General features: G+C 47.7%; 13 protein-coding genes across 13 annotated transcripts; 7 read left to right on the top strand and 6 right to left on the bottom strand.

Annotated features, from left to right (window-relative positions):
- Positions 1-67: 67 nt before the first annotated feature.
- N7520_001471 (Ish1 domain-containing protein) lies at positions 68-573 on the bottom strand (the record flags this gene model as incomplete). Its single annotated transcript, XM_057135406.1, has 3 exons — positions 68-175; positions 222-403; positions 531-573. The coding sequence occupies 3 exons, from the start codon at positions 571-573 to the stop codon at positions 68-70; spliced, it is 333 nt and encodes a 110-aa protein (XP_057001342.1).
- Positions 574-1,552: 979 nt separating this feature from the next.
- On the top strand, positions 1,553-2,027 carry N7520_001470 (60S ribosomal protein eL38; the record flags this gene model as incomplete). Its single annotated transcript, XM_057135405.1, has 3 exons — positions 1,553-1,616; positions 1,697-1,825; positions 1,978-2,027. 3 exons carry the CDS (start codon positions 1,553-1,555, stop codon positions 2,025-2,027), a joined length of 243 nt encoding a protein of 80 aa, XP_057001341.1.
- A 632-nt stretch (positions 2,028-2,659) lies between these two features.
- On the top strand, positions 2,660-3,841 carry N7520_001469 (uncharacterized protein; the record flags this gene model as incomplete). The annotated part of the gene is made up of 1 exon (XM_057135404.1): positions 2,660-3,841. One exon carries the CDS (start codon positions 2,660-2,662, stop codon positions 3,839-3,841), a length of 1,182 nt encoding a protein of 393 aa, XP_057001340.1.
- A 473-nt stretch (positions 3,842-4,314) lies between these two features.
- On the top strand, positions 4,315-4,851 carry N7520_001468 (BTB/POZ domain protein; the record flags this gene model as incomplete). The annotated part of the gene is made up of 1 exon (XM_057135403.1): positions 4,315-4,851. One exon carries the CDS (start codon positions 4,315-4,317, stop codon positions 4,849-4,851), a length of 537 nt encoding a protein of 178 aa, XP_057001339.1.
- A 217-nt stretch (positions 4,852-5,068) lies between these two features.
- On the bottom strand, positions 5,069-5,992 carry N7520_001467 (uncharacterized protein; the record flags this gene model as incomplete). Its single annotated transcript, XM_057135402.1, has 3 exons — positions 5,069-5,719; positions 5,778-5,857; positions 5,971-5,992. The coding sequence occupies 3 exons, from the start codon at positions 5,990-5,992 to the stop codon at positions 5,069-5,071; spliced, it is 753 nt and encodes a 250-aa protein (XP_057001338.1).
- A 619-nt stretch (positions 5,993-6,611) lies between these two features.
- N7520_001466 (DNA-directed DNA polymerase delta subunit POL31) lies at positions 6,612-8,486 on the bottom strand (the record flags this gene model as incomplete). The annotated part of the gene is made up of 5 exons (XM_057135401.1): positions 6,612-6,910; positions 6,963-7,917; positions 7,967-8,098; positions 8,178-8,361; positions 8,446-8,486. The coding sequence occupies 5 exons, from the start codon at positions 8,484-8,486 to the stop codon at positions 6,612-6,614; spliced, it is 1,611 nt and encodes a 536-aa protein (XP_057001337.1).
- A 963-nt stretch (positions 8,487-9,449) lies between these two features.
- Positions 9,450-10,493, top strand: N7520_001465 (NAD(P)H-dependent flavin oxidoreductase; the record flags this gene model as incomplete). Its single annotated transcript, XM_057135400.1, has 1 exon — positions 9,450-10,493. One exon carries the CDS (start codon positions 9,450-9,452, stop codon positions 10,491-10,493), a length of 1,044 nt encoding a protein of 347 aa, XP_057001336.1.
- Positions 10,494-10,607: 114 nt separating this feature from the next.
- Positions 10,608-12,190, bottom strand: N7520_001464 (taxilin; the record flags this gene model as incomplete). Its single annotated transcript, XM_057135399.1, has 5 exons — positions 10,608-11,087; positions 11,141-11,384; positions 11,457-11,605; positions 11,657-11,931; positions 12,052-12,190. 5 exons carry the CDS (start codon positions 12,188-12,190, stop codon positions 10,608-10,610), a joined length of 1,287 nt encoding a protein of 428 aa, XP_057001335.1.
- Positions 12,191-13,440: 1,250 nt separating this feature from the next.
- On the top strand, positions 13,441-13,649 carry N7520_001463 (uncharacterized protein; the record flags this gene model as incomplete). The annotated part of the gene is made up of 2 exons (XM_057135398.1): positions 13,441-13,474; positions 13,495-13,649. The coding sequence occupies 2 exons, from the start codon at positions 13,441-13,443 to the stop codon at positions 13,647-13,649; spliced, it is 189 nt and encodes a 62-aa protein (XP_057001334.1).
- A 33-nt stretch (positions 13,650-13,682) lies between these two features.
- On the top strand, positions 13,683-15,640 carry N7520_001462 (fungal specific transcription factor domain-containing protein; the record flags this gene model as incomplete). The annotated part of the gene is made up of 6 exons (XM_057135397.1): positions 13,683-14,008; positions 14,064-14,481; positions 14,527-14,836; positions 14,896-15,110; positions 15,164-15,227; positions 15,279-15,640. 6 exons carry the CDS (start codon positions 13,683-13,685, stop codon positions 15,638-15,640), a joined length of 1,695 nt encoding a protein of 564 aa, XP_057001333.1.
- A 115-nt stretch (positions 15,641-15,755) lies between these two features.
- On the bottom strand, positions 15,756-16,847 carry N7520_001461 (uncharacterized protein; the record flags this gene model as incomplete). Its single annotated transcript, XM_057135396.1, has 3 exons — positions 15,756-16,277; positions 16,353-16,499; positions 16,665-16,847. The coding sequence occupies 3 exons, from the start codon at positions 16,845-16,847 to the stop codon at positions 15,756-15,758; spliced, it is 852 nt and encodes a 283-aa protein (XP_057001332.1).
- Positions 16,848-17,390: 543 nt separating this feature from the next.
- N7520_001460 (uncharacterized protein) lies at positions 17,391-18,778 on the bottom strand (the record flags this gene model as incomplete). Its single annotated transcript, XM_057135395.1, has 2 exons — positions 17,391-17,660; positions 17,711-18,778. 2 exons carry the CDS (start codon positions 18,776-18,778, stop codon positions 17,391-17,393), a joined length of 1,338 nt encoding a protein of 445 aa, XP_057001331.1.
- A 240-nt stretch (positions 18,779-19,018) lies between these two features.
- Positions 19,019-20,191, top strand: N7520_001459 (protein N-lysine methyltransferase family protein; the record flags this gene model as incomplete). The annotated part of the gene is made up of 2 exons (XM_057135394.1): positions 19,019-19,521; positions 19,597-20,191. 2 exons carry the CDS (start codon positions 19,019-19,021, stop codon positions 20,189-20,191), a joined length of 1,098 nt encoding a protein of 365 aa, XP_057001330.1.
- Positions 20,192-21,178: the final 987 nt, after the last annotated feature.

Here is a 21,178-nt window from a genome sequence, read left to right as displayed (position 1 = left end):
GGGGAATCACATGAGAGGACACATTTGAAGGATTGAAAACGACGAAGCCCGAAGCACCACTCTGCCCTTATGACTGGGATACCGGTGCTTTGGAGCTACGCGGTATCCGCAGATTGGCTTTGACTCGCTCCAACAGTTCCTCACGAGTCGCTTCATTGGCCGGCAAAAGCCCCCGCTGCGATAGTTAGTGATGATCGAGGGTTCTGGGGATCTGAACATACAACGCGAAGCCACCTCCTCATTTCGTCAGCAGTCCAGTCCTCAGGGTCTTTTCCGTCAGCATGTATTTTAATGTTTCTCTTGCTTGTGTTTTGCTTACTTCCTTTTGGGTCAGCTTCACTTGGGAAAACATCAGTGCCCCAGATGGAGTATGCTGCAACGGCGGTCACCATGCCTGCAAACCCTAGATCACGATAGAAAGTTAGGATATTTTGCTGGACCGCAAAATCTTCTTCTTTGCTCACCCAGAAATAAGTTCTAGAGATCTTCTGTTAGCTATAATTCATGTGGCTGTAGCTCGGGTGGCGTACTCCGTACCTTGGAGTTCATGGCGCGATCCAGTGGAGTAGGCATCTTGGCCTGCTCGATGGGTAAAGGGCTGAGAAGTTGTCAAGTATTAAGTCTAGAAATGATAAGAAATAGATACTCTGGCATAAATCAAAATGTGAAAGGGGGATGTGTTGTAGCCTGGAGAGAGTTCGGACAAGTAGACCACTTGATGCACCGCCACTCAACGCCACCCGTGGACTCGATGCGGCTCCTGCCTTCCCATCTACGTTACAACCAATTACTAGTATGTAAGGGTACCTGCCTTCCAGGTATCGCCAGATCCCCAAGAAAGCTGCAATGGTATCTATAATCGTAGGCCAATGGCAAAAACCTCAACACAAATCCTAGTCCGGTTGCACAGCTTCACATCTCCTATCTAATACCGTCCCCCACCGGTCGACACCGATTCTCTTGTACATTTCCTGGCTGCTGTGAGCCCTGCTTCGGCATGGAAGCTGTCGTTTTCTTTTACTGCCGTTACCTTCGTCATTGCTATGGGAAGTGCGGTCATTCAAGGGTGAGGACATTATTTGCCTGTTCATCTGCAGCACTGACACAGCCACCAGCATAATTTTTGGAAAAGATATCGAATCCGCTTTCACGTCACCAAAAAAAGGCTGTCTATCAATATCAATGACTTGAAAAGCCAAGGTCTGAGTCTAAATCCCCTTTTCCACCCCGACGCCCTTGCGACATTCGCGACACGAGAGTAGCAATCTTCGACGGTGGCCGGGATATTACGATCAGACCAATCCTCGTTGGAATCCTCCAGGTGGCCGACAGAATCTATCCAATCCATTTGCTCCATTTAACGGAGGAGCGCTACTCGAAGGGATATCGGAACATTGTCCGTCGCCAACAACCATTAGCCACATGCAAGCACCCGCCACGGAGTCACGTGAGTACCAGGGCTTTACGGAGCAAAAACCCTAATCCGATCCACACAACTCGATCTTGACAGCGATTCCTCACCACGCAACTCCAATCCGCATCAACCGTCACCATGCCTCGCGAAGTCTCCGATATCAAGCAGTTCATTGAGATCTGCCGCCGCAAGGACGCTTCCTGTATGTTTCGCCCTTCGCGCTCGGGGAGGAGCCAGGACCAGAATCCGGAAACCCAAGACTAACGTGAATTCCTTCTACAGCCGCCCGGATCAAGCGCAACCGTGTGTCCCAGCAGATCAAGTTCAAGGTCCGCTGCGAGCGCTTCCTGTACACCCTTGTCCTGAAGGACTCCGACAAGGCCGACAAGCTCAAGCAGAGCCTGCCCCCTGGTGCGTCGAACCCCACATTTTCCGATCGTCCCTACCCGTGACTTTATTTGGCAGCCTGTTGGAAATCTACTGGAATTGAAGGAGGCACCAAAACATGGAAACACAGACTACATTCGACATCGAACCTCTACTAACAAGTTCTTTCTCAACAGCCCTCAAGGTTGTCGACGTCTCCAACGGCGACAAGAAGAAGTCCCTGTAAATCCAGTGACAATGGAATAAAAGGAGGCATGGAGTGCGGCGCGATTGGTTGTCGATGCATGCAAGACCAACTGTTGGAGGGACGAATGGCATGGCCTTGAATCTCTCTGCGAGCCGGCACGGGGGTGGTGGAAATGAAAAAGACGTCATCCTTGCGTTTGTACACCGCTGTGATAATCCACCGGTCAAACGAACTCGCATTTTCCGGACGCACTCGTGGATCGCTTTTGTCGGAGCTTCAGTCCCTACAAACCAATGAAAAAAACAGTTGAAACATCTTTACTGGGTTTCTTGCGCGCTTTCTGCGAGAACTCCCGTTGTTCATCTTTATGGCACCGAATACTAAGCATTCCTCAACTTGATGCGCCCTTTCTTTCTGTTCCATGACAGTAGATTGGATCTGTAGGACTTTGTCTGATTTGATGTGAGGCCCTGTATTATGTGCAGCTGTCTCATGCCTTTCATTCATTGTCACAGTAATTACGTTGAGTGATCTGTTCAATAAAGCTCATTGTTTGGCAGATTACTTCCAACAAACAATCGAACCATTTACATAACCCCATGATGGCCTTCTCATCTCTTCCTTTCTATCTCTGGAGCAGATAGATATTCACTGACAAGTCTAGTCTCACTATGGACCAAATCATCCTCAGTTTCAATGAGTTGAACCTCAATGAGACCCAAATCGGTCTTCAAAATGAGAAAGCTCCATACCAAGAACAAATTGCTCCAGCTGACACCATTGCGATGCACCCAATCGGCCTTGTCGACAATACAAATCTATCATCCCCTTCATCGAGTTCTCCACCAAAGCCCTCATCCACCTCAAGCACCTCACACACTGAAGGGTCACCTTCACCATCCTCCCATAAGCTGACCACACTGCTGAATACCCTTCTCACAGAATCCGAGTACCTAACACACCTCAACCTCTGTCGCGTCCGCCAAATCGCTCGATCAACAGAAAAAGCAGCAGCACTGGTAGGAAAGTTCCTATACAGCAACAAATGCTTCCAACACGAACTAGAGGCTGCCTTCCTAGGCCCTTACCGCGATGCCCAGCGCGGACGAACAGCCCCGTTAAACATGCTTGTTCCAATCCACGGATGGCCGGGTGATGAACCAGATGTGATTACCGGCGCAATCCTGGACAATTGTCCTGAATGCTTCGAATGGATTTGCAGACGACTTCCGACTATGGACTGCTATGGATGCAATCTGTTTGGGTGGAGCTATGTTGCCATTGCTGTTTATGCTCGTTCGGTTGACATACTCGAGTATCTATTTGCGTGGAATGAGCCTGTTGGATCGATGGAAAGGATGATGTGTATCCGGGCAAATGCGTTTCAGATGAGTGCTACTCCGACGCCTTTGTCTTTTGCGGCGTGGAGAGGAGATGTGTGGTTCTTGGAATTCTTACTTGATTTTTGGAGGCCTCATGAGAGTGGCAGGTTGGAGAGCAAGACCCTGAATGGTCTGTCTTCGGTGGATAAGTATTATTTTTGCACATTCGCTACTAAAGATGTAGCTGTTCAACTTGCTCGGGTTGGATTGCCTATCCATAATACTGTTCTTCCCGATCTAGATCGACCCCTTGTCTCTCTTACCAGATCTGCGACGTCGTGGCATGCGGCTGTGTTTAACGGGCCTATCTTTTTGAATTCTCTGGAGAGGAATTCGAATGTTTCCAAATTTGCCTTGGATGCTAACGGTGAATCTCCTCTTCATTTTGCAATGCGAGCTAGACGAGTTGACTCTATAGCCTGGCTGACGAAACATGGTGGTTCACCTTGGACATCTTCACCATCAGAATGAATCGTGCAAATTATTCGGTGAATTCAGTACTGTAGTTTTCGAAATCAGCTATTGGCCTATACCGACAAACTCTTGGTGTTAATGACGGAACATATTTAAACCGGCCGTTATACACCTTACTTTGCCCCACATCTGGATGGCAGGAAACCCAACCATCATCACTCACGATCTTACTCATTCCCCTAGTATTCCGAGCTCAGTAGGAATGTCCGATACTGACGATCTACGCTCGCTATTGAAGCGAATAATGACCTCCAATGAACATTCGGATATTACCATTACTTGTGGAGCCTACCATCATCGAGTTCATCGAGCGATCATAAGTGCCCAGTCTAAAGTTCTGGCCGCTATGTGTAACGCAAACTTCCTTGTGAGAATAGCGAGATATTTTCCTATCCAAGATAACTAATTAATATCAGGAAGGTAAGACTGGAAAGATCAATCTACCCGATGACGACCCCGAGGCGATAAACATGATGGTCCAGCATCTGTATGGGCAGAGGTATAAAGACACGAGACCAGATTTGGAAGACTATGAGGAGAGTCGGGCCCTATTGAACCTGCATGTGTATGCATCTGCCGATAAATATAACATCCTCTCCCTCGAAGAGCACGCGAAAGAAGAATTCAAAGCCTGGGCTTGGAGCTCGCAGGGCACTGAATCCTGGGGGCATGTTGTGGAGGAGGCTTGGAAAGGCAACGAATTCTCTGATCTCCATTCAATTATCGAGAAGCAAATAGCGGAAGACATTGATCGAATGCTTCAGGACGACTGGCTGCCATTCATCGATAAGGGCATGAAGCTTGGGAGATTTTCCGCGACTTTTCTTCACCAAATCGTCGAAAAGAAGAATTCTAGATTCTTTGCGCTTCGTGAGACGAAAACGAGGTACGAGCTTAACATAATTGATCTGAAAAAGAAGATCAAGGGCTACAGATATGCCCTCGAGCAGCTTGGAAAAGAGATGAATGCCGATACCTATGACTCAGATGAGAGCATTGCATTTTGAATCACATGCCTAGCAATGGATGTAATCAGATACTATACTGCTTTAGATACTAGGAACATGACGGAAAACAATAATGCAACTGGAAAGTATGAATGAGAATCAAGAAGGAAGAGTGTAGAGGTAAAGCTGTTTTCGAAAGCTACTGTGCCATTTTGTAGACAGTTTTTCTGTATATATTCCATGAAAAATAGGATATTCCCAACTATATCCTCTCCATTTATTCTTTCCTCTCATAGTCTAACTCGGTATATCCCTCAACCCCAGCACCGTCCAGCGCTTCCACAAACCCTTGAACTCCCAAGTCCAGCCTTCTCAATTCGAACTCCCCAAAGAAACTCGGCTCAGAAGAAACCTTCACAAACCCCAAGCTCTCAAACAATGCCAAACTCCTCAAATTCTCCTGTCCAATCTTAACGCTCAGCCACTGCAATCTCAACGCCTCCCCACCCGCAGCCTGCACCAATTTCTCCCTCTCCCCCTCCTCAACACTCTTCACAAACTCCTCTAGAATAGCCGCCTGTTTCTCCGCTACATACCGCAAGAATACCAACAGCGAAGCCTTCCCGAATCCTTTCCGCTGATTCGCTTTCTCGGCAACCATCAGCTCAATCTCGCCAACAACCTGCGGAGGCGCGTCTCCATCTTCACCGTCTTCAATGCGGAGGAAGAGGTTTATATCTCCGATCATATTTCCTGGAGCCTCATCATCGGAACAAAGCTTCATTTGTGAGCTGTTCTCATTGGGGAAACGAGTTACTGGCCGACAGGTGATAAATGTCAACTTGTCTGCATCTTGGCGCCAACTGCGCTGCATGGAGTATTCTTCTTCTAGAGTTAATGGTTCTGAGGCGGTTGCTTCTTGGATTTCCTAGTATGTATTAGTAATCTGGTCTCGGGTGTGGTCTGGACTTTGGATGATATCTTACCTCGTCTTGCATCCATTCGTGGTAGCGGGGTACGTGCCATGTTGAGTATGGGACGAGTAGGACCTTAGAGGTCGAGATGGCTATTTTATGTTGTCAGTATGTAGTGTATATAATGACAGGGATACGGATATATGTTTCTGTCTTCGGGTTGGGAAGATGGGGAAGTCTCTGGATGAGGGGCTTGAGTACGCACCAGTTTCGGCATTGAGCAACATCGGGACGATACGGATGTCTTTGGGTTGGGAGAACCGTACACTGACAATTAAAAAAATTTGGTGAAGGACTTGAGGAATGTTCTATTAGTCTATGTTTGTCTGGTTGTCAAGCACGAAATTTTGGAAAGTTGCGGTTCCGCAATATGATTTTGGTCGAGTGGGGCTTGGCAACTTGTAACATCCAATCTCAGTAAAAGTGTGCAGACATGTCTTTTTCCCTCGTTTGGACCGTTTGATAGTACGTGTTTGCTATTAGAGAAACGATTTGGGTATGGTCTTTGATATCAGATTGCCTCATGGTTCAGACCTTCCAGGGCATCGCAGTCACGTGATCTATATCAATGCGAAGATATGTTATAATAAGCTACAGCATCACCTCTCAGCCCATCATAACTATCCCAGTAGATACTCATAGCCTAAAGTATGACCACAAACCTTCAGATCTCAAGTGACGGATACACCTCGTTCATGATCAACCTGCTAGATGGCTTCGACTGCCCATAGTATAGAATAAACCATCTTTCAACTTCAATGGAATGGTGGATAACAATGCATGATAGATTAGAATGTAGTCTCATGTCATTAGCCTATTTCTAGTATGCTATGGATAGATATAGATTCATTTTTTTTCTTCCTGTCCTGAAAAAACACCAAACCGAATTACTTCGACCTCCAGAGTCTCGGAATCAACCAGAATGAGCTCCCCAGTCTCCTTGAACCGTGGAAGAGATAGAAGTCGTACTCGAGGTACAGGTGTCTCGCCAGCAGAGTCTGTCATTTCGGTATCACCTCCGTCCAAGCGGAGGGGAATGTCGCCGTCAATAACGGCGGTCTTGAAACGTGGTTGATTGCCGGTGAAAAAGATATGCGGACAGGATTCGATAATAAACGGATCGGATTCTTGGAAAGGATAAGACCCTGGAACGTTGTTAGCATGTGGTATCCTGTAAGTGGAGAGGCATTAACGTACAGAGTGTGTCAGGAGCTGTGGGAACACCAATCCTCCACCGGAGCATTGCTTCCATAACCTGCATGCGAGCCCCTGAGTCGTCCGAGTCTTTGTCTGTGTCTCCATCTTCACCAGAAAAGTCGAGATATCGCAGAACATCATCAACATTCTGGCCGCTGCTTCCCCACAGACGCCAGCCTTCCACTTCGCCCTCCCATGGATTGGTGACACTGTCAAACCAACCAGCTTCTGGCTTCTCCTCACCAGATGGTGGAGGAGCAGCGTAAACTCTGGACTTTGGGAACATGGTGCGATGAATGCCTTGTTGAGGAAGGGAAAAGTTTGCCGGATCTGCCTCACCCGGCATCAGGGTGACAGGGATACTTGGCAGAAGTTCTGACAAGAAGTTGTCCAGCTGTGTGATGGGTGCAGCATTATATGCTGAAGCATCATAACCGTATTTTTTTGGCACAGGTTTACCAGCCGATGTATCAGTTATCACGCTAGCTCCGAGGGAATTACCCGCGATGATGAGTCGTGTGATCTTTGCAGCACCCGATGAAGGGCTATTGTCCCCATTTCCAGAGAACCCTGTGTAGCCAAGAAGATACTCTGTGAGCAACTCCAATGCAAGAGAATCACTCGAAGTCCCTGTGATCCCTAGCCCACTGACAAATGCAATCTTGCCAGACTCCTTCGCAGCTGCTTCTTTGCCAGTATGTTTTGATTCGTCATTTCCCCATCTCGGTGGCTGTGGAGGCAACTCTGGGACTTTGATGTCGATGACCTCGAAATCTCCGTCAACGTTTTCTGTCCCTAATGCCGCAATGACAGTACCGGTAGTAAGGTGGACGGATGAAAGAAAGTCACCAGCCAAACGAACACGGCCTGATGCATCCTCTAGCGTAGTCTGCGTCAGTGCTGGGTTGGTTGGATCGACATAAGTAGGGCGTGGAGGTGGTGCGGAGGTAAAGTTCTAGACGCCGGTCAGATAAATCTACAGGATTCAAGTAATCCAAGCATACCTGTTTGGTAAGGTCTTCCAGAATATTGGGCTTCAATGGCATGTCCATGTACACTGTGCCGGCCACCCAGCACAGCTCACCCTGCCGAACATCAAGTACTCGATCGACGCGTCGTGCGCGCTCTCCTGCAATCTAATTGTATGCGAAAATCAATTGTCAGCCAATCCTTGCAGTGACATATGCACACGATCCGATCGAGGGATAGCCATACACTGATGCCCTCCCATGCCTCCGTCGCAATTTTCTCCACCGCAGGCTTCAGCCCAGCGAGACGCAAAAAGTACATGTCGCCATACTGCTGCTTATAGTGTCGAGAAGGTCCGGATGGGAGCTTGAATGTGTCGAGGGGTTTGTAGTTTGACGGGGTGCGGTAGGTCTCTTCGTATTCCTCATTGCTAGCCAAACAGAACACAGTCAGCCAGGCTCAATTTGGTGGTGAAATTCCTTTAATAGAATTAAGCAGAGTATTATATCCATACCCAGGAGGTCGTAAAAAGCCAAAATCGTCACCCGGAGTCATTTTGGGGATCCAAGATCTCTTGACCTTGATGCGAAGTGGAAGAGTTAAAGTGCGGAAACACTGACGCGAACCCCACGCGATCTAGCGCGTCCAATTACATTGCCGCTTTGGGCATCGCGCCTTTACCTTAGTTCGGTGGAAATCGATATATTTATTAAATTATTACCATGTATTGAATTCAGATGTACTCAAATATTTGAAACCTGACTGTGTTCATCTCATGAACATAGAGTACGGAGTAGAGGGTGGCAGAGTGCCTTTGGAGCTTGTCACGACTCACCAGATTGCCGCATCATCAGCTTTAGTCTTCCTAAATCCTCTTCAACTCCTCTAGAACTCGATCATATTATTTACCTATCTTTCCGACAGTAGTGTACGCCCCATTATCACTATCTTTCCAGGGAGCCCTGGACGGTATTCCAAGCCGTTGACTGATGTACCTGAGACATGTATCAAAATATGGTTGGCCTCAGATGTGAGACTGTAATCCATTGAGATTTTCTTTGTAGACTTTTACAGAGGGGAAAAAAGGAAGTAGAGGCAATCAGAAAAGAGAACTAGCGGTTGTAATTCACAGGTACCTATTTGGTATGTGTACCTACTCAACACCTCGATCAGGAGAAGTCGAGTCGGCTGTATGGTATCGGCATAGGACAGACATTGATCTTGGAATAATATGCAAGTTTAAATCGATGATCAACAAATCATGTGGCTAATACTTGTATAAAGTGTTACATTCATAAGCTTACCAAAATACCTCGGTCCGTCCAGGCACAGCTTCCCCGCATTCTACATCGAACATCAAAGGTATAGATACCCCGAACACCCGTACTATACAATATTGGAAGCATCGACAAGATACAGTGATATCAATCTCAATTAATTCATTACCATTGAAACATCCACGGGCTTGCCAAATCTCACCTATCTACTCCTTATCGTGTCTACTGCAACATCGCCAAGATGTCTCTCCACACGCCCCTTTGCTCCCTTCTCAAAATCCAACACCCAGTTCTCCTAGCTGGTATGGCCCGCGCCTCAGGCGCTCCCCTTGCCGCCGCAGTCTCAAACGCAGGAGGTCTCGGCACAGTAGGCGGACTAGGCTACACCCCAGAGCAACTATCGGAGATGCTAACGGAGCTCAAATCGCTACTCCGCGACCCATCACTCCCATTCGGTGTAGATCTCGCCCTACCACAGGTAGGCGGAGGCGCGCGCGCGACAAATCATGACTACACGCACGGTAAACTGGACGAACTGATCGAAGTGGCGATCTCGCACGGTGCGAAACTCTTCGTCTCGGCTGTGGGCGTACCTCCCGAGAGGACTATTAAGCGGCTCCATGAGGCTGGGATACTTATTATGAATATGGTCGGGGCGCCGAAGCATGCGGAGAAGGCGCTCCAGCGTGGAGTTGATATTGTCTGTGCGCAAGGTGGTGAGGGGGGTGGGCATACCGGGGACATTCCGTTCTCAGTGCTGATTCCTGCTGTTGTGGATGTTGCGAAGAGGTATAAGAGTCCTTTGACAGGGTTGCCGGCGCAGGTTGTTGCGGCGGGTGGTGTTAATGATGGGCGCAGTCTTGCGGCGTCGTTGATGCTTGGTGCGTCGGGGGTGTGGGTTGGGACTCGCTTTGTGGCGTCGGAGGAGAGTGGTGCCAGTCGGTTGCATAAGGAGGCTGTTGTTGGGGCTCAGTATGGAGAGACGAAACGGACGCTGGTTGTTTCCGGGCGGCCGTTACGTATGTTGCCAAATGACTATGTTAAGGAGTGGGAGAGTCGGCCTGCTGATATTGCGGAGTTGACTGCCAAGGGTATTGTGCCCATGATGCATGATTTGGAAAATGAGAAGGACGTCGATATGCCTTTCTTGATGGGAGATGTCTCAGCAGGCGTTAAAGAGATCAAACCGGCTGGTGTGATTGTGAAGGAAATGGTTCAGCAGGCCGTGGATGTTCTTAAGACGGGCAATTCGTATATCACTGGCGGACAGTCTAGTAAGCTATAGATGGATCAAATTTGTGTGGTTGTACAAGTGGATATTCTTTGACTGATTTAATATGACAAAATCAAAGACATCGGTAACATGAACGTCTTGAAAGGAAACAAAGCAACAGTTCAATCAATGGCAACCGTTCACAACGGCATTCTTAGAAGCTCGGGCCTCGAGAAGACTGGGAGGCGGAGGTGGACCAAAGACAGGCCGTTCGGCGGGATGCGAAACAGTATGATCTTGCTCAGCCTCTCCTTCATCGCTCAAGTCTTCATCATCTTCGTAATCATCATCATACTCGCTCTCTGTGCCTTCGTCATCATTTTCCAAGTGATCATCGCCTTCGGCTATGCCTTCGCCGCGACCTTGGGCCTGCATACGACGGCACAGAGCCTCAAGATGCTGACACTTGCGTCGCCATCGCTCGAGTTCCTCCTGATTCCGGGTACGCTCTTCGGCCATTTCAAGAATGTTGCGGTTGGTCTGTTCGTGCTTCCGGTTGAGGGTGTGGTTCTCCTTTTCCAAACGCTTGGTCTTTTTCGACATCTCTTCCATTTCCTTCCGGAAAGTCAGGAAAAGCTCATTGCTGTTGTTCAAAGTATCCTCGACCTGTTCGCTGTTAATTAAATGAAAAGCAGAAAGGACAACGAGGGCTCCCGTACCTGCTTGAACTTCTCCACGTAGATGTTCAGCTGACTGCGAAGTTCTGCTTCTGTATGGGAGAAGGTAGAGACTTGGGCACTCAGAGCTCGACCACGGACAGACTCGTTGTCGGCAGATCGGCGCTGCTCCTCGAACTTGGCGGTCAGGCTCTGGATCTCTGAGTCCTTGCTGCGGAGAAGACCCTTGTAATGAAGTTCGCGCGTATCGAATTGCTCACTAATGGTCTTGAGCTTTACACGGAGGCTAAATTTCGCACATTAGCAAAGCTTCAACTACAGACACTGCACCTGGGTGCCTGGGTGGGGGCAGGCGTACGCATCATCCAAGTCCACATCCACTTTCTCATTCCGAGGATTCCCCTTGGCAGCCATGACATCTTGAATGTCGTAGAGCAAAGAGTCCAGTCGTTCATTGACAATCAAGCGGGCCTTCTTTTCTGTATCGTCGAGCTTCTTGTTCTCGTCCTGCAACCGTTTAGTGCATGCAATAAACCGGCCTTAAGAGGTCTTTCCTACCTTGACTTTCTTGTTTTCCTTGGTCAACTCTCGGCAGAGCTTCTCTAGCTTGTCCTTCATGGTGATAGTCTTGCTAAACTCGGATTTGCTTTTCTCTTGGTCCTTCTGTAGTTGGTCGGAGCGTTTCTTGCTCTTAGCATAGTCCCGGTCCAACTTTTTCATGTCCGCTAGCAGCTCTGTATACTTCTTGGAAACGGCTTCCAGGCGAGTCATTGGCGATTCCATGGTGTTCAGTAGTTGGTTCAGATCCCGGGTCGCCTTCTTAACTTCGCGCTCTATGTATCCCAAGTCAGTGACCAAGTCCGGCCTCCAGACGAAACAGCATGCGAGTGACGGGTCTCGAATTCTCAAGTTGGAGGCCGCGAGACTCCCGCGAGCACTCTGGTATCACGCACCAATCTCTGCTTCCTGTTCCTTCTCACCAACAGCATCCTGTTCCAACTGCGAGATCTTGGCGGCCAGTAGTTTCGAAGTCTCACTAGGATCGGCGGTTTTCTTCCCCTTGTTTTTCTTCGCCATGGTGGTGGACGACATTATGCGCGGTATCGACGGAGACTTGCGGATTCGACGAGGGCTCGATACGAGTCCGTAGTGGTCGCGTGGCCGGTATGAAGCCGAAAAATTGTGCAGGTTTCGGGGTGGATACACTCGGAGGGGGAGGTGCGGGTTCAATCGGGGGAGATGATGGTGAGTCGTGGAGAAAACCCAGAGGCAAAGCGGGCCCAGTCAAGAGCAGCACCTCTGGGGCAAGTGAGTCGTGATTCGCCGTGCTTTCTTGTTTAAGCGGAGGTCAATGGCTCCTTCGGCAGAGAACTCGACGAGGGGGAAGCCTTAGTCATCGACCCAGCCGCACGACCAGCCACACTATGGTTTACCTATCACATACTATTGATGATATCCATACCAATAACGATGAGCTCAATTTCCAGGGTTTCCCCCCAAGTTCCTCATTTATACTCCGTAGTGATGAGAATGAGCTGCTGTTCCAGCTGAGCGATGTCCAATATACTCCGGTGAGGTCATGCACATGTGCTCTCAAGCCATCCTGACTCACCAACCCTAGCCTACCTGATACATTATTTTCGCTGTAGTGGCTTAGGTTAATATCTTCAAATCTTGATTTCTGGAGGAATAAACATGCGCCCTTTCTAATACAAATTTGACTAACGTCTCCGTTTCATCACAATTCAATATTTATGCTCATGACTCAAGCATGTATATCAAAATGCTTACCAAGAGTGGGATCTTATAGTTATGTATGGCTTTCGACCAAGCTGAACCGTAAGAATACACTGAGTCCAGTCATTTAAAAAACCTTTGCCGCTGGTAATTGACGATTCTGCTATTAGCCTTACGTGCGCTTTTAAGAACGATGATGTGTGCTTGCAATTTCAAGATTAGCAAAACAGCATGAAGACTTCAAGTAGTCACATATGATGGCAATCTTGGAAGGATTTGAGAATGTCAAATACCAAACTACTACAGTTACAGGTATTTGCAAGATTGTTTCCTCCATTCATAGGTAAAGCCAACTCTATATTGAATCCTACATTTCTGTAACATCATGTAACATACTGACCACTTGCAAGTAGCACATCAAACATCAGTATCGATTTCCCAAGTCTTTCATTGAGAGTCTGATATGGAGTAGGGTCAAGTTATAAGCCAACCGCGGCTAATACATAAGCGGGTCCGCTTAGCCCCCGCAGATAAGAAGTAGCACGGACTTCAATCATTCATCCTTCTCCAAAGGTGACGCAAACCCCATGAACAAACCGATCAACATGATCCGAGGTCCGAAGCCGACAAAGGCTTGTGGTAAGTCATGACAGACATAGCTATGAGATACAAAATTAACGATGCAGCCAGTTCATTGTCGGCGACTAAAGGTATATCCCATGCGGGTTTATATCTCTATGACCAAGTGCCAATCAGTTTAGATGAAATGCGAAGTCACCGGAGCTCCACCTTGTCGTCGATGCCGACATACTAAAACGGCTTGTATATTCAAGCCTAGGGCCAATGTATGTTCCAAGCTACCAGTCAATATTTGTACTTACTTTCTGTTGAGGCCTCTGCATTCCATGATATATTTGACCAAGAGCAGATCCGTCCCTCAATGAGTGACCAGCAATCTATTCTGGATCGACTGGATCGAATTGAAGCTGCCTTGGGAATTGATCGAGACGTTCTAGAGGACTGTGTTATTTCTTCAGTCTCCCCAGAAAAAAAAGACCAGTCTATACCCGTACAAAAGGCTATGGAAGCCATTGCTCATCTAAGATGTATTACTCGACCAGCACAGAATGAGGCCATCTGGTCTCGACCGAACATTAAGTGTCTTTGGACTTCGTAAGTCGATTTTTGTGGTTCAATGGCCGCATTTGACGAACTTATCGTTGTGCAGATTTCTCAATAATCTACCACTACTTCATTTTTTGAAAGACCGAGATGCTTTCAGTTCCCCAACACCATTGTTACTCGCTTCTGTTCTTTACATTGCCGCTCTCAATCACCCATCTTCCGAGATGGGATCCCTTGAATCGGGCTACTTTATGGCGACTTGCTGTGCAATAGCTGAGCTGGCATCATCGGGCTTGAATCCAGGTCTTACTCCCAGGAACAAACAAGAATCACTAGATACCAAGACACGGAGAGCATTTTGCAATATCCTTGGTTTGATCATGGCAAGTCTAAGCTCCGAGGCTTATGTTGACACGACCGGCTTATGGATCGCAATGGGCTACCGACTCTGGTTGGACCACTGTCCCTCTGATCTGGACGATTCAACGCTAGACTGGCGTGGATTATTTTCTGGTCTCCAAGTAGGATGCCTCTATCATGTCATTTGACTATGCTGATAGTCCCAGGTCATAGATATCGAACATGCGTCAATCCACATGTCCTACCCTCTCATTCCTCGCCAGCCACCAATACCTGGCATCCAGCGTCTAGACAGCTACCAAGGAAACGCATTTCAAGGCCTGGCCGAAATGATGCACTATGGTCTAAGCCACTTTGTCGGAAGAGGCTTACCGACAATATGGTGTGCAATAAATGCAGATGTCTCTGACTGTATTACAGCCGTTCAAAGTCCGTTTACAGAGCAGGATTCTGAAGTCATTCGACTCTGGGCTCGAAAGCTCGATGACTGGCTTGTTCGGTACAATGGCGCGTCTCGTAAGTATCTGATCTCAATGCGTTAACTTTCATCTTTTGCTGACAACTTCGCACGATAGAACCATCTCCGTCAGATCGACAGGGTATTTTGATCTTGTTACAATATCACTTACACAAACTTTATGTGTTGTCCATCTACCACCCTGCCCGGGGATTTGATATCAGCTCAGCAAACATCACTCCCGTCGAGAGACATGAGCTACTTGTGTCCGCTAGGGCAGTATTAAGACTACGTCAAGACGACGCCAGCATTTGGTCCAACTGGGATCTGATAGTGAGCCTATTTCTCAAACGTCTCCTCTGAATCTTACTGATAATAAAACCAAGATGATTACATGGGCTGCGATTTTGCTTCTTCGTGGGGTGGAGGATGGCATGACACACCAAGACGGTACATACATCTCTATGCTCCTGATGAAATTTCCATTCTTACCACTTTTAGACCTACACCTCATTCAATCACACCTTCAAAGTCTTGAACGAAGTTCTCAATCTACGGTCAGCATACACACCGTTCTATCACAGCGCCTAGAATTCAGTATGCAGGCCATGCATACCCCGCCGGATACAAGCTCTGCATTGGCATTCCCGGGCCCTAGTGCCGATGATTCATGGACGATCTTCGATCATGAAATCATGTCACTAGCAAACCCGCCATGGCTATACCAGGACTCTGCTGCGTTCTCACAGGCCCAGAAGTCTCTAAGTCAGGTACCCGTCGGGCTCTCTGTCCCCTATGACTCGGGTTTATTAGAAAGTGGTAACCAAACCTTTGAAGCAAGCACTTGGAGTGTTGCCGAGTAGACATGAAATTCATACCGAGATGCAAGTCATTAAATTCAATCGAATAAGCCACACATATACGGAATAAGCGCAATTGATCTACAATCTGCCCAATTTAACAAAACGAAACTCGCATCTAGACCCTCCTCACAACAAACCAAATCCTACAAGTCCCCTTATCTCCATGGTAATCCTTCATCCAACTACTAGCCCCACCCCATTCCTCTAACCACCCACCAACCTCCCACTGCGTCTCTGTTTCCGCCTGCACCTGCTCCCAAAGCATCTTCCACGTCTCCACATTATGCCGATAAGGTTTCGGCAAATTTTCCTTAGCAAGCGGCGAAATAGGATCAAGACATCCAGTTTGACGCCCAATAATAAGAGAACCAGGCTGTGCATGAAGAAGGCTAATAATACGCTTGGCAATGACAACCTGCTGGTCCCAGGAGAACAGGTGGAAGAACGAGGACGCATTGACGATATCCATTTTACCACAAAGGTCTTTCACGAGAGCAGAGTCATCATCAAAGATGTCCGACGCAATGAATGTGGATTTGAGAGTTTCCCGATCTTGGAAAAGGTCATAGCCTATGTCAAAGAAGCTTTGGTGGAGGTCAGAGGCGTAGAGATTTTCTGATGGGATACCATTGTACACCTGGAAAATATTAGATCATGGGAGTTGGAACCGCCATGGTATGTATTTGCATATACATATTATGCTAGCACATACCATGTTCCGCAATTCCTGACCAACAGCACATCCTACATCAAGCAATTTCTGGCCTGATTTCAATCGCTCCAAAACTTCGGGGTAGACTCGTGAATTGGATATACTCATATCCAGAAATCGGAATTCACCAATGCAAGGGTAGGGAAACTGAGGCAGTTAGCATTGGCCAATTGATAGTATTCTCCAAGAAATAAACTCTGGAAATATTTACTTACGACTTCAAAAGCGCGTTCTCTCTAACATGAATGTACGAAAAGACATATTAGCTCGTGTCAAGACTCAATGGTAGGCAAGAAAGGGTACATCACTAACGACGTCTTTCACATGCTGTAGAACCTGATCCGGTGAAATCTTACTATACTTCTCCAAAATTGTCTTGGAAGGCTCAGGCACCTGCTCGAAATCTGTTTTATACCAGGGTAGCTCGCGCGGGGCTGTACCCTTGGTCATATTAGCCCGCAGCTCGGAATCCGGCTGAATCTTGGCTTCGGCCATTGTGGATGTGACAGAGTAATGCTGTTAAGCAGCTCCTAGTGAATTGATTGTCTGCTTCTGTGTGCCAGAAATAGAAAACTTTTACGAACCAGCGGTTTTTCAGTTTAGTGTTACTTGGTATGGAGGCCGGGCGGATCATTGCGGAACCGGCTTTAGTGTGACAGGCATGACTAATACATCCAGATGTTTCAGCGGTGGGGTAATATCTTTCCTATGATGCATAGATCCATAGAATTGATAGCATTGAGGAGTACGCCCAATTGGAGAGATCACTGTGGCAGTATTTACTTTTATTTCAGTGGTGGATGAAATGAAACCAAATTGAACTTTACTAGGGAGAAATATTTTCAAGATTCTCGTTTCTGTCGCGCTACGTAACAGGTACATTGCTTTTCCAGGAAGATTTGCAAGCAATCAAATATATTGCATCGGCATCAATTGGGTATAAGTACAATCAAAACAAGGTTCGTCATATCGTGCATGAAAATGGTAGAGTCACTCGACACATCACATGTCATCGGATTCAGCAAAAGCTAAAGAGCTTCATTGAATGTCAGTACCAGGACGACCGGTATCACCAGCCAGATCTACCTCGTCACCGGGGTTATTAATGGAGTTAGGTTTGGATGAGGTGACAGGAGATTCCGGTAACGAGAATGGCGGGAATGGTTCGGTTTGGTCGCCTGAAAATCGTCGGATTGACGACCCAACGGACCTTTGATCGGTATTATCAAGGTGCTGTTCGCCCGACAGCAAGAACCTTCGGTGGGAGGGTAGCCTGGAAATTTGTTCCCTTGGTGATGGTGATGTTGCCTGTGAACAGAGTTAGCACCTAAACAGATGAAGTCCGGAGTGTCATGTACCATGTCGTTATTGTCGAGAGGAAGACCTCGTTTGGCAGCCAATTGTTGTGCAGCAACTCGGTTCTTTTTGATCATTAATTCTTCATGTCTAGCTTGATCCTTCTCGACTTGCGAATCCGCGATTGAAGGATTATCGAAATCATGGACGATCTCTTGGTCTGTGCTCATTTGTGATTTTGTGGATGAACGCTTCTTTTTTTTGCGATTTGACTTCTTGGATGATGCATCCCCTAAACTGGATGTGCCAGAAGCGGATCTCACCATTTCTGATTTTGAGCCCTGATCATCTGATTCCAAGCCAGTCCCACGACGTGCGAAAACAAGTGCAAATTCATCGTCTAGCGGAACGGCGTCTTCTTCTTCGTCACTCGGCAGGAGATCCCCACGAGAGCTGAGGGAGTTAGAAGTATCGCGAGACGAACCGGTTCCACTTCGATTTCTTCCATTATCATTGTAGGATATTCGCCCTTCAATATCATCGGTCGCCTCCATCAGTGGCTCATCCTCGTGCGCATAGCGTCGAGAGCTACCCGGATGTTCTTGCAAGTCCGCTGCGGAGGGATGGTATTTGACTCCCTTCGCACCAAATCTCCAGGGAAAGCGTTCCAGAAATCCTAAGAAAGAGGAGCTAGGAATGACCGTCGGATCGGTACGGTCATTTGTGAGTACTGTACTCCGCCTTGTGTGACGTGTACCGTAACTCATCCTTCGCGGCTGGCGTGGTTGCTCCGTACTTCGGCCCAAACCACTGCCCGCCAGAAGACGGTCCAGTTCCCCTGTACCCCACCCTAGCAAGCCGTCCTCTTCTTCGGCATTATCCCAGTCATCGTAGAAGTCGAAGTTAGCCTCGGCCTGACCCCGGCGCCGGCGCCGTAGCTGATCCTCGGGGCTCGGAAAACATGGGGCGGTGCACACATTAATGCAGTTCGAAATAGAGCTCAAACAAGGGGAGATGTAGTTTTGTGAAAAAGCATATAGTCCTTCCTGAGCGGTCTCGTTGGCGGACTCGATGTTATGAGAAATCTGATTGATCCGCTGCCGGATGCGCGGATCGCGCGATCGCATCATCTTGCGACACGGTCAGGATAAGCAAGAGAGACCGGAAAGGGCGGAAGTCAATTCATCGCAAGGGGGTGAAAGGAATATCGCCCAGGGCCGCCCAATTGTTGGGGTATGCGAACGATGTCATCTGGTTTATCTGGTTAGTCAGCAAACACGTGATACCATCTGGGGTAAAAAGAGAAGAAAATTGAAGATGAAGATGAAGATAAAGATGAACAATTGAAGACTCGGACATTGCTCTGAACCATGGTTTATTACATTCGCTTTTTGAAGCCTCCAAAGTTCCACCAAGAAAAGAAAAATGCCAAGCAGTCTCGGCCACAGCAGAAGAAACCCGTGTTTATTACTGCTCTCATCTGCATTACCACTGATCTCGGAGATGATTTCCTTGCAGAAGATGTGGATCTAGTGGCAACATGGGCCCAGCGTTCACCACGTGAAACCATTGATCAAAGTTCTTTAAAATGGCAGGCTGGTGCGCGACAACTTTCAATCTCCATGGGACCGTATTCAATCGACCATGTCTCCCAACACGAAGCAGTGTTCCAGATCCGGGCCCAGACTATGCAAGATATACTCGGCATTGATACTACCCCATTGGTGATATCAGGGTGTAGTGCCCCTTTTAAATGGCAGTCCGAACCAGCCGAGAAATTGATCCAGCGAGAATTCAGCATTGCAGCTGGCCAATCCATTCCATCCTTGAGAATATGGGAGGAGACAGGAAATAGCATTGCGCGACACATCTGGTGAGTGGCGTTGTTTACTTGCATATTCCAAGTCGGGTATATCTACTCCGTATCGTTTTTTAATCAAGTACTTAGGGATGCGGCGCTTGCGTCAATTATTTTCCTCGATCAATCAATCAACGGCACTGCCACTGCCATCCCCATCCTCAGTCAGCTGCTCAAGGTCAAGCCACGCAGCTCAGCCCTTCAGGCAGTAGAATTGGGCGCTGGATGTGGTATCGTTGGCATTGCACTAGCAACAATGCTCGACCACTGCAATGTACTCCTCACAGACCTCCCCGAGGTCGAGAAGATTGTAACCCGCAATATGGATGAAGCTCGGCTCCAACCATTCTCCTCAGTGCGCTATCAAAACCTTGACTGGGATGAGCCACCATCAGATCTCTGCGGCCAACCCATCGACTTGATCCTTGTTTCAGACTGTACCTATAATGCCGACAGTTTGCCTACCTTAGTATCGGTTCTAGACCGATTAGTCCGGACTTCCCCGGACGCACTGGTTCTAGTGGCTCTGAAGCGACGGCATGAGAGCGAAGCCGTGTTCTTCGATTTGATGAAATCTGCGGCATTTATTGCTCAGCAGACTACCGTGCCCCTCCCCTCGCAGCATGACCAGAACGATACAATTGAATTGTACTGCTACCGTCGTGAACAGGACGACGTGTCATAATTCCCCTGACCGGGAGCTAACAGGTGTTCGCGTGGTCCGTGCACAAACCCACCGGTGCGTCATATCCGAGGTTCTCGACCTCATTAGCGTTAGCGTGGGGCCGTGAGCTTTCAATCTGAATGCCCTAATTAACTGAATCTCGTCACTTGTTAGGGTTTTCCTTGAATCAAGGAATTGAATTTCATGGGTTGTTGAAAGGCAAGCAGTAATTGACATGGTGTATTGTCCAGTAAGAATGAACCTGACAGGGATTAGTACTCATCACACCGCAAATTTTTTTTTTTCTTTTTCTTTTTAATTTTTACAATTTTTTTTTTAGAACAAGAGTGAGGAATCCCGAGAATTACTGTATGCGGTACATATGCAGTACGCAGGCACAAGAGTACATGCACATTAGACCTATACATGCAGACGACTTGTAAGTACGGAGTATTACATCGTGTAGAAATCGCTCATAGTGGATTCGTAGGGGATTTATGGGTCTGGAAGGGGACAGGGAAGTCGTTTTCCCTTGTGTGGAACCCTTTGGGGCCTGGATGCCGTAAGCGGATACTTTTTTCTCCAGATGAACTTCAACTTGCTTCTCTTTCTTCTGTGTTTCTTGGGATCATCATCTATAGGTAAGTGCTTGGTACCTTCTATTGGTTCAATTCCTTGCTTGATCTCGGTTCCTGCGGTGTAACCCATGCATGGTATTTTATTACCAATACACATGTACCCTATACCCTGTTTCATTATGCCCTAAACACCCGCCCCCGAGGAAGTTAAAAAAATCTGACTATCCCCCCCTCCAATCCTTCAAATACCTCACCCCGTTCTATTTTTCTCTCATACTTGTTTTTTGTTCTCATTTTGACTGAGTGATAGCGTCACAGATTGTGTCCATTTGAGTCTTTTTTCCCTGCCTTAGGGACCAGCTAAGGCACCACCTGCATTACGGCTCTTGCCTCATTTGTGCTTCTCGGTCAAATTGTCTCCACTAGACGT

The sequence above is a fragment of the Penicillium odoratum genome (genome assembly GCF_028828045.1).
Source record: "Penicillium odoratum strain IBT 22623 chromosome Unknown utg000001l_segment0_segment0, whole genome shotgun sequence".
Taxonomy (NCBI): Eukaryota; Fungi; Ascomycota; class Eurotiomycetes; order Eurotiales; family Aspergillaceae; genus Penicillium; species Penicillium odoratum.
The sequence above is the reverse complement of the archived record's forward strand: the minus strand, read 5'-3'. Positions and strand labels throughout refer to the sequence as shown.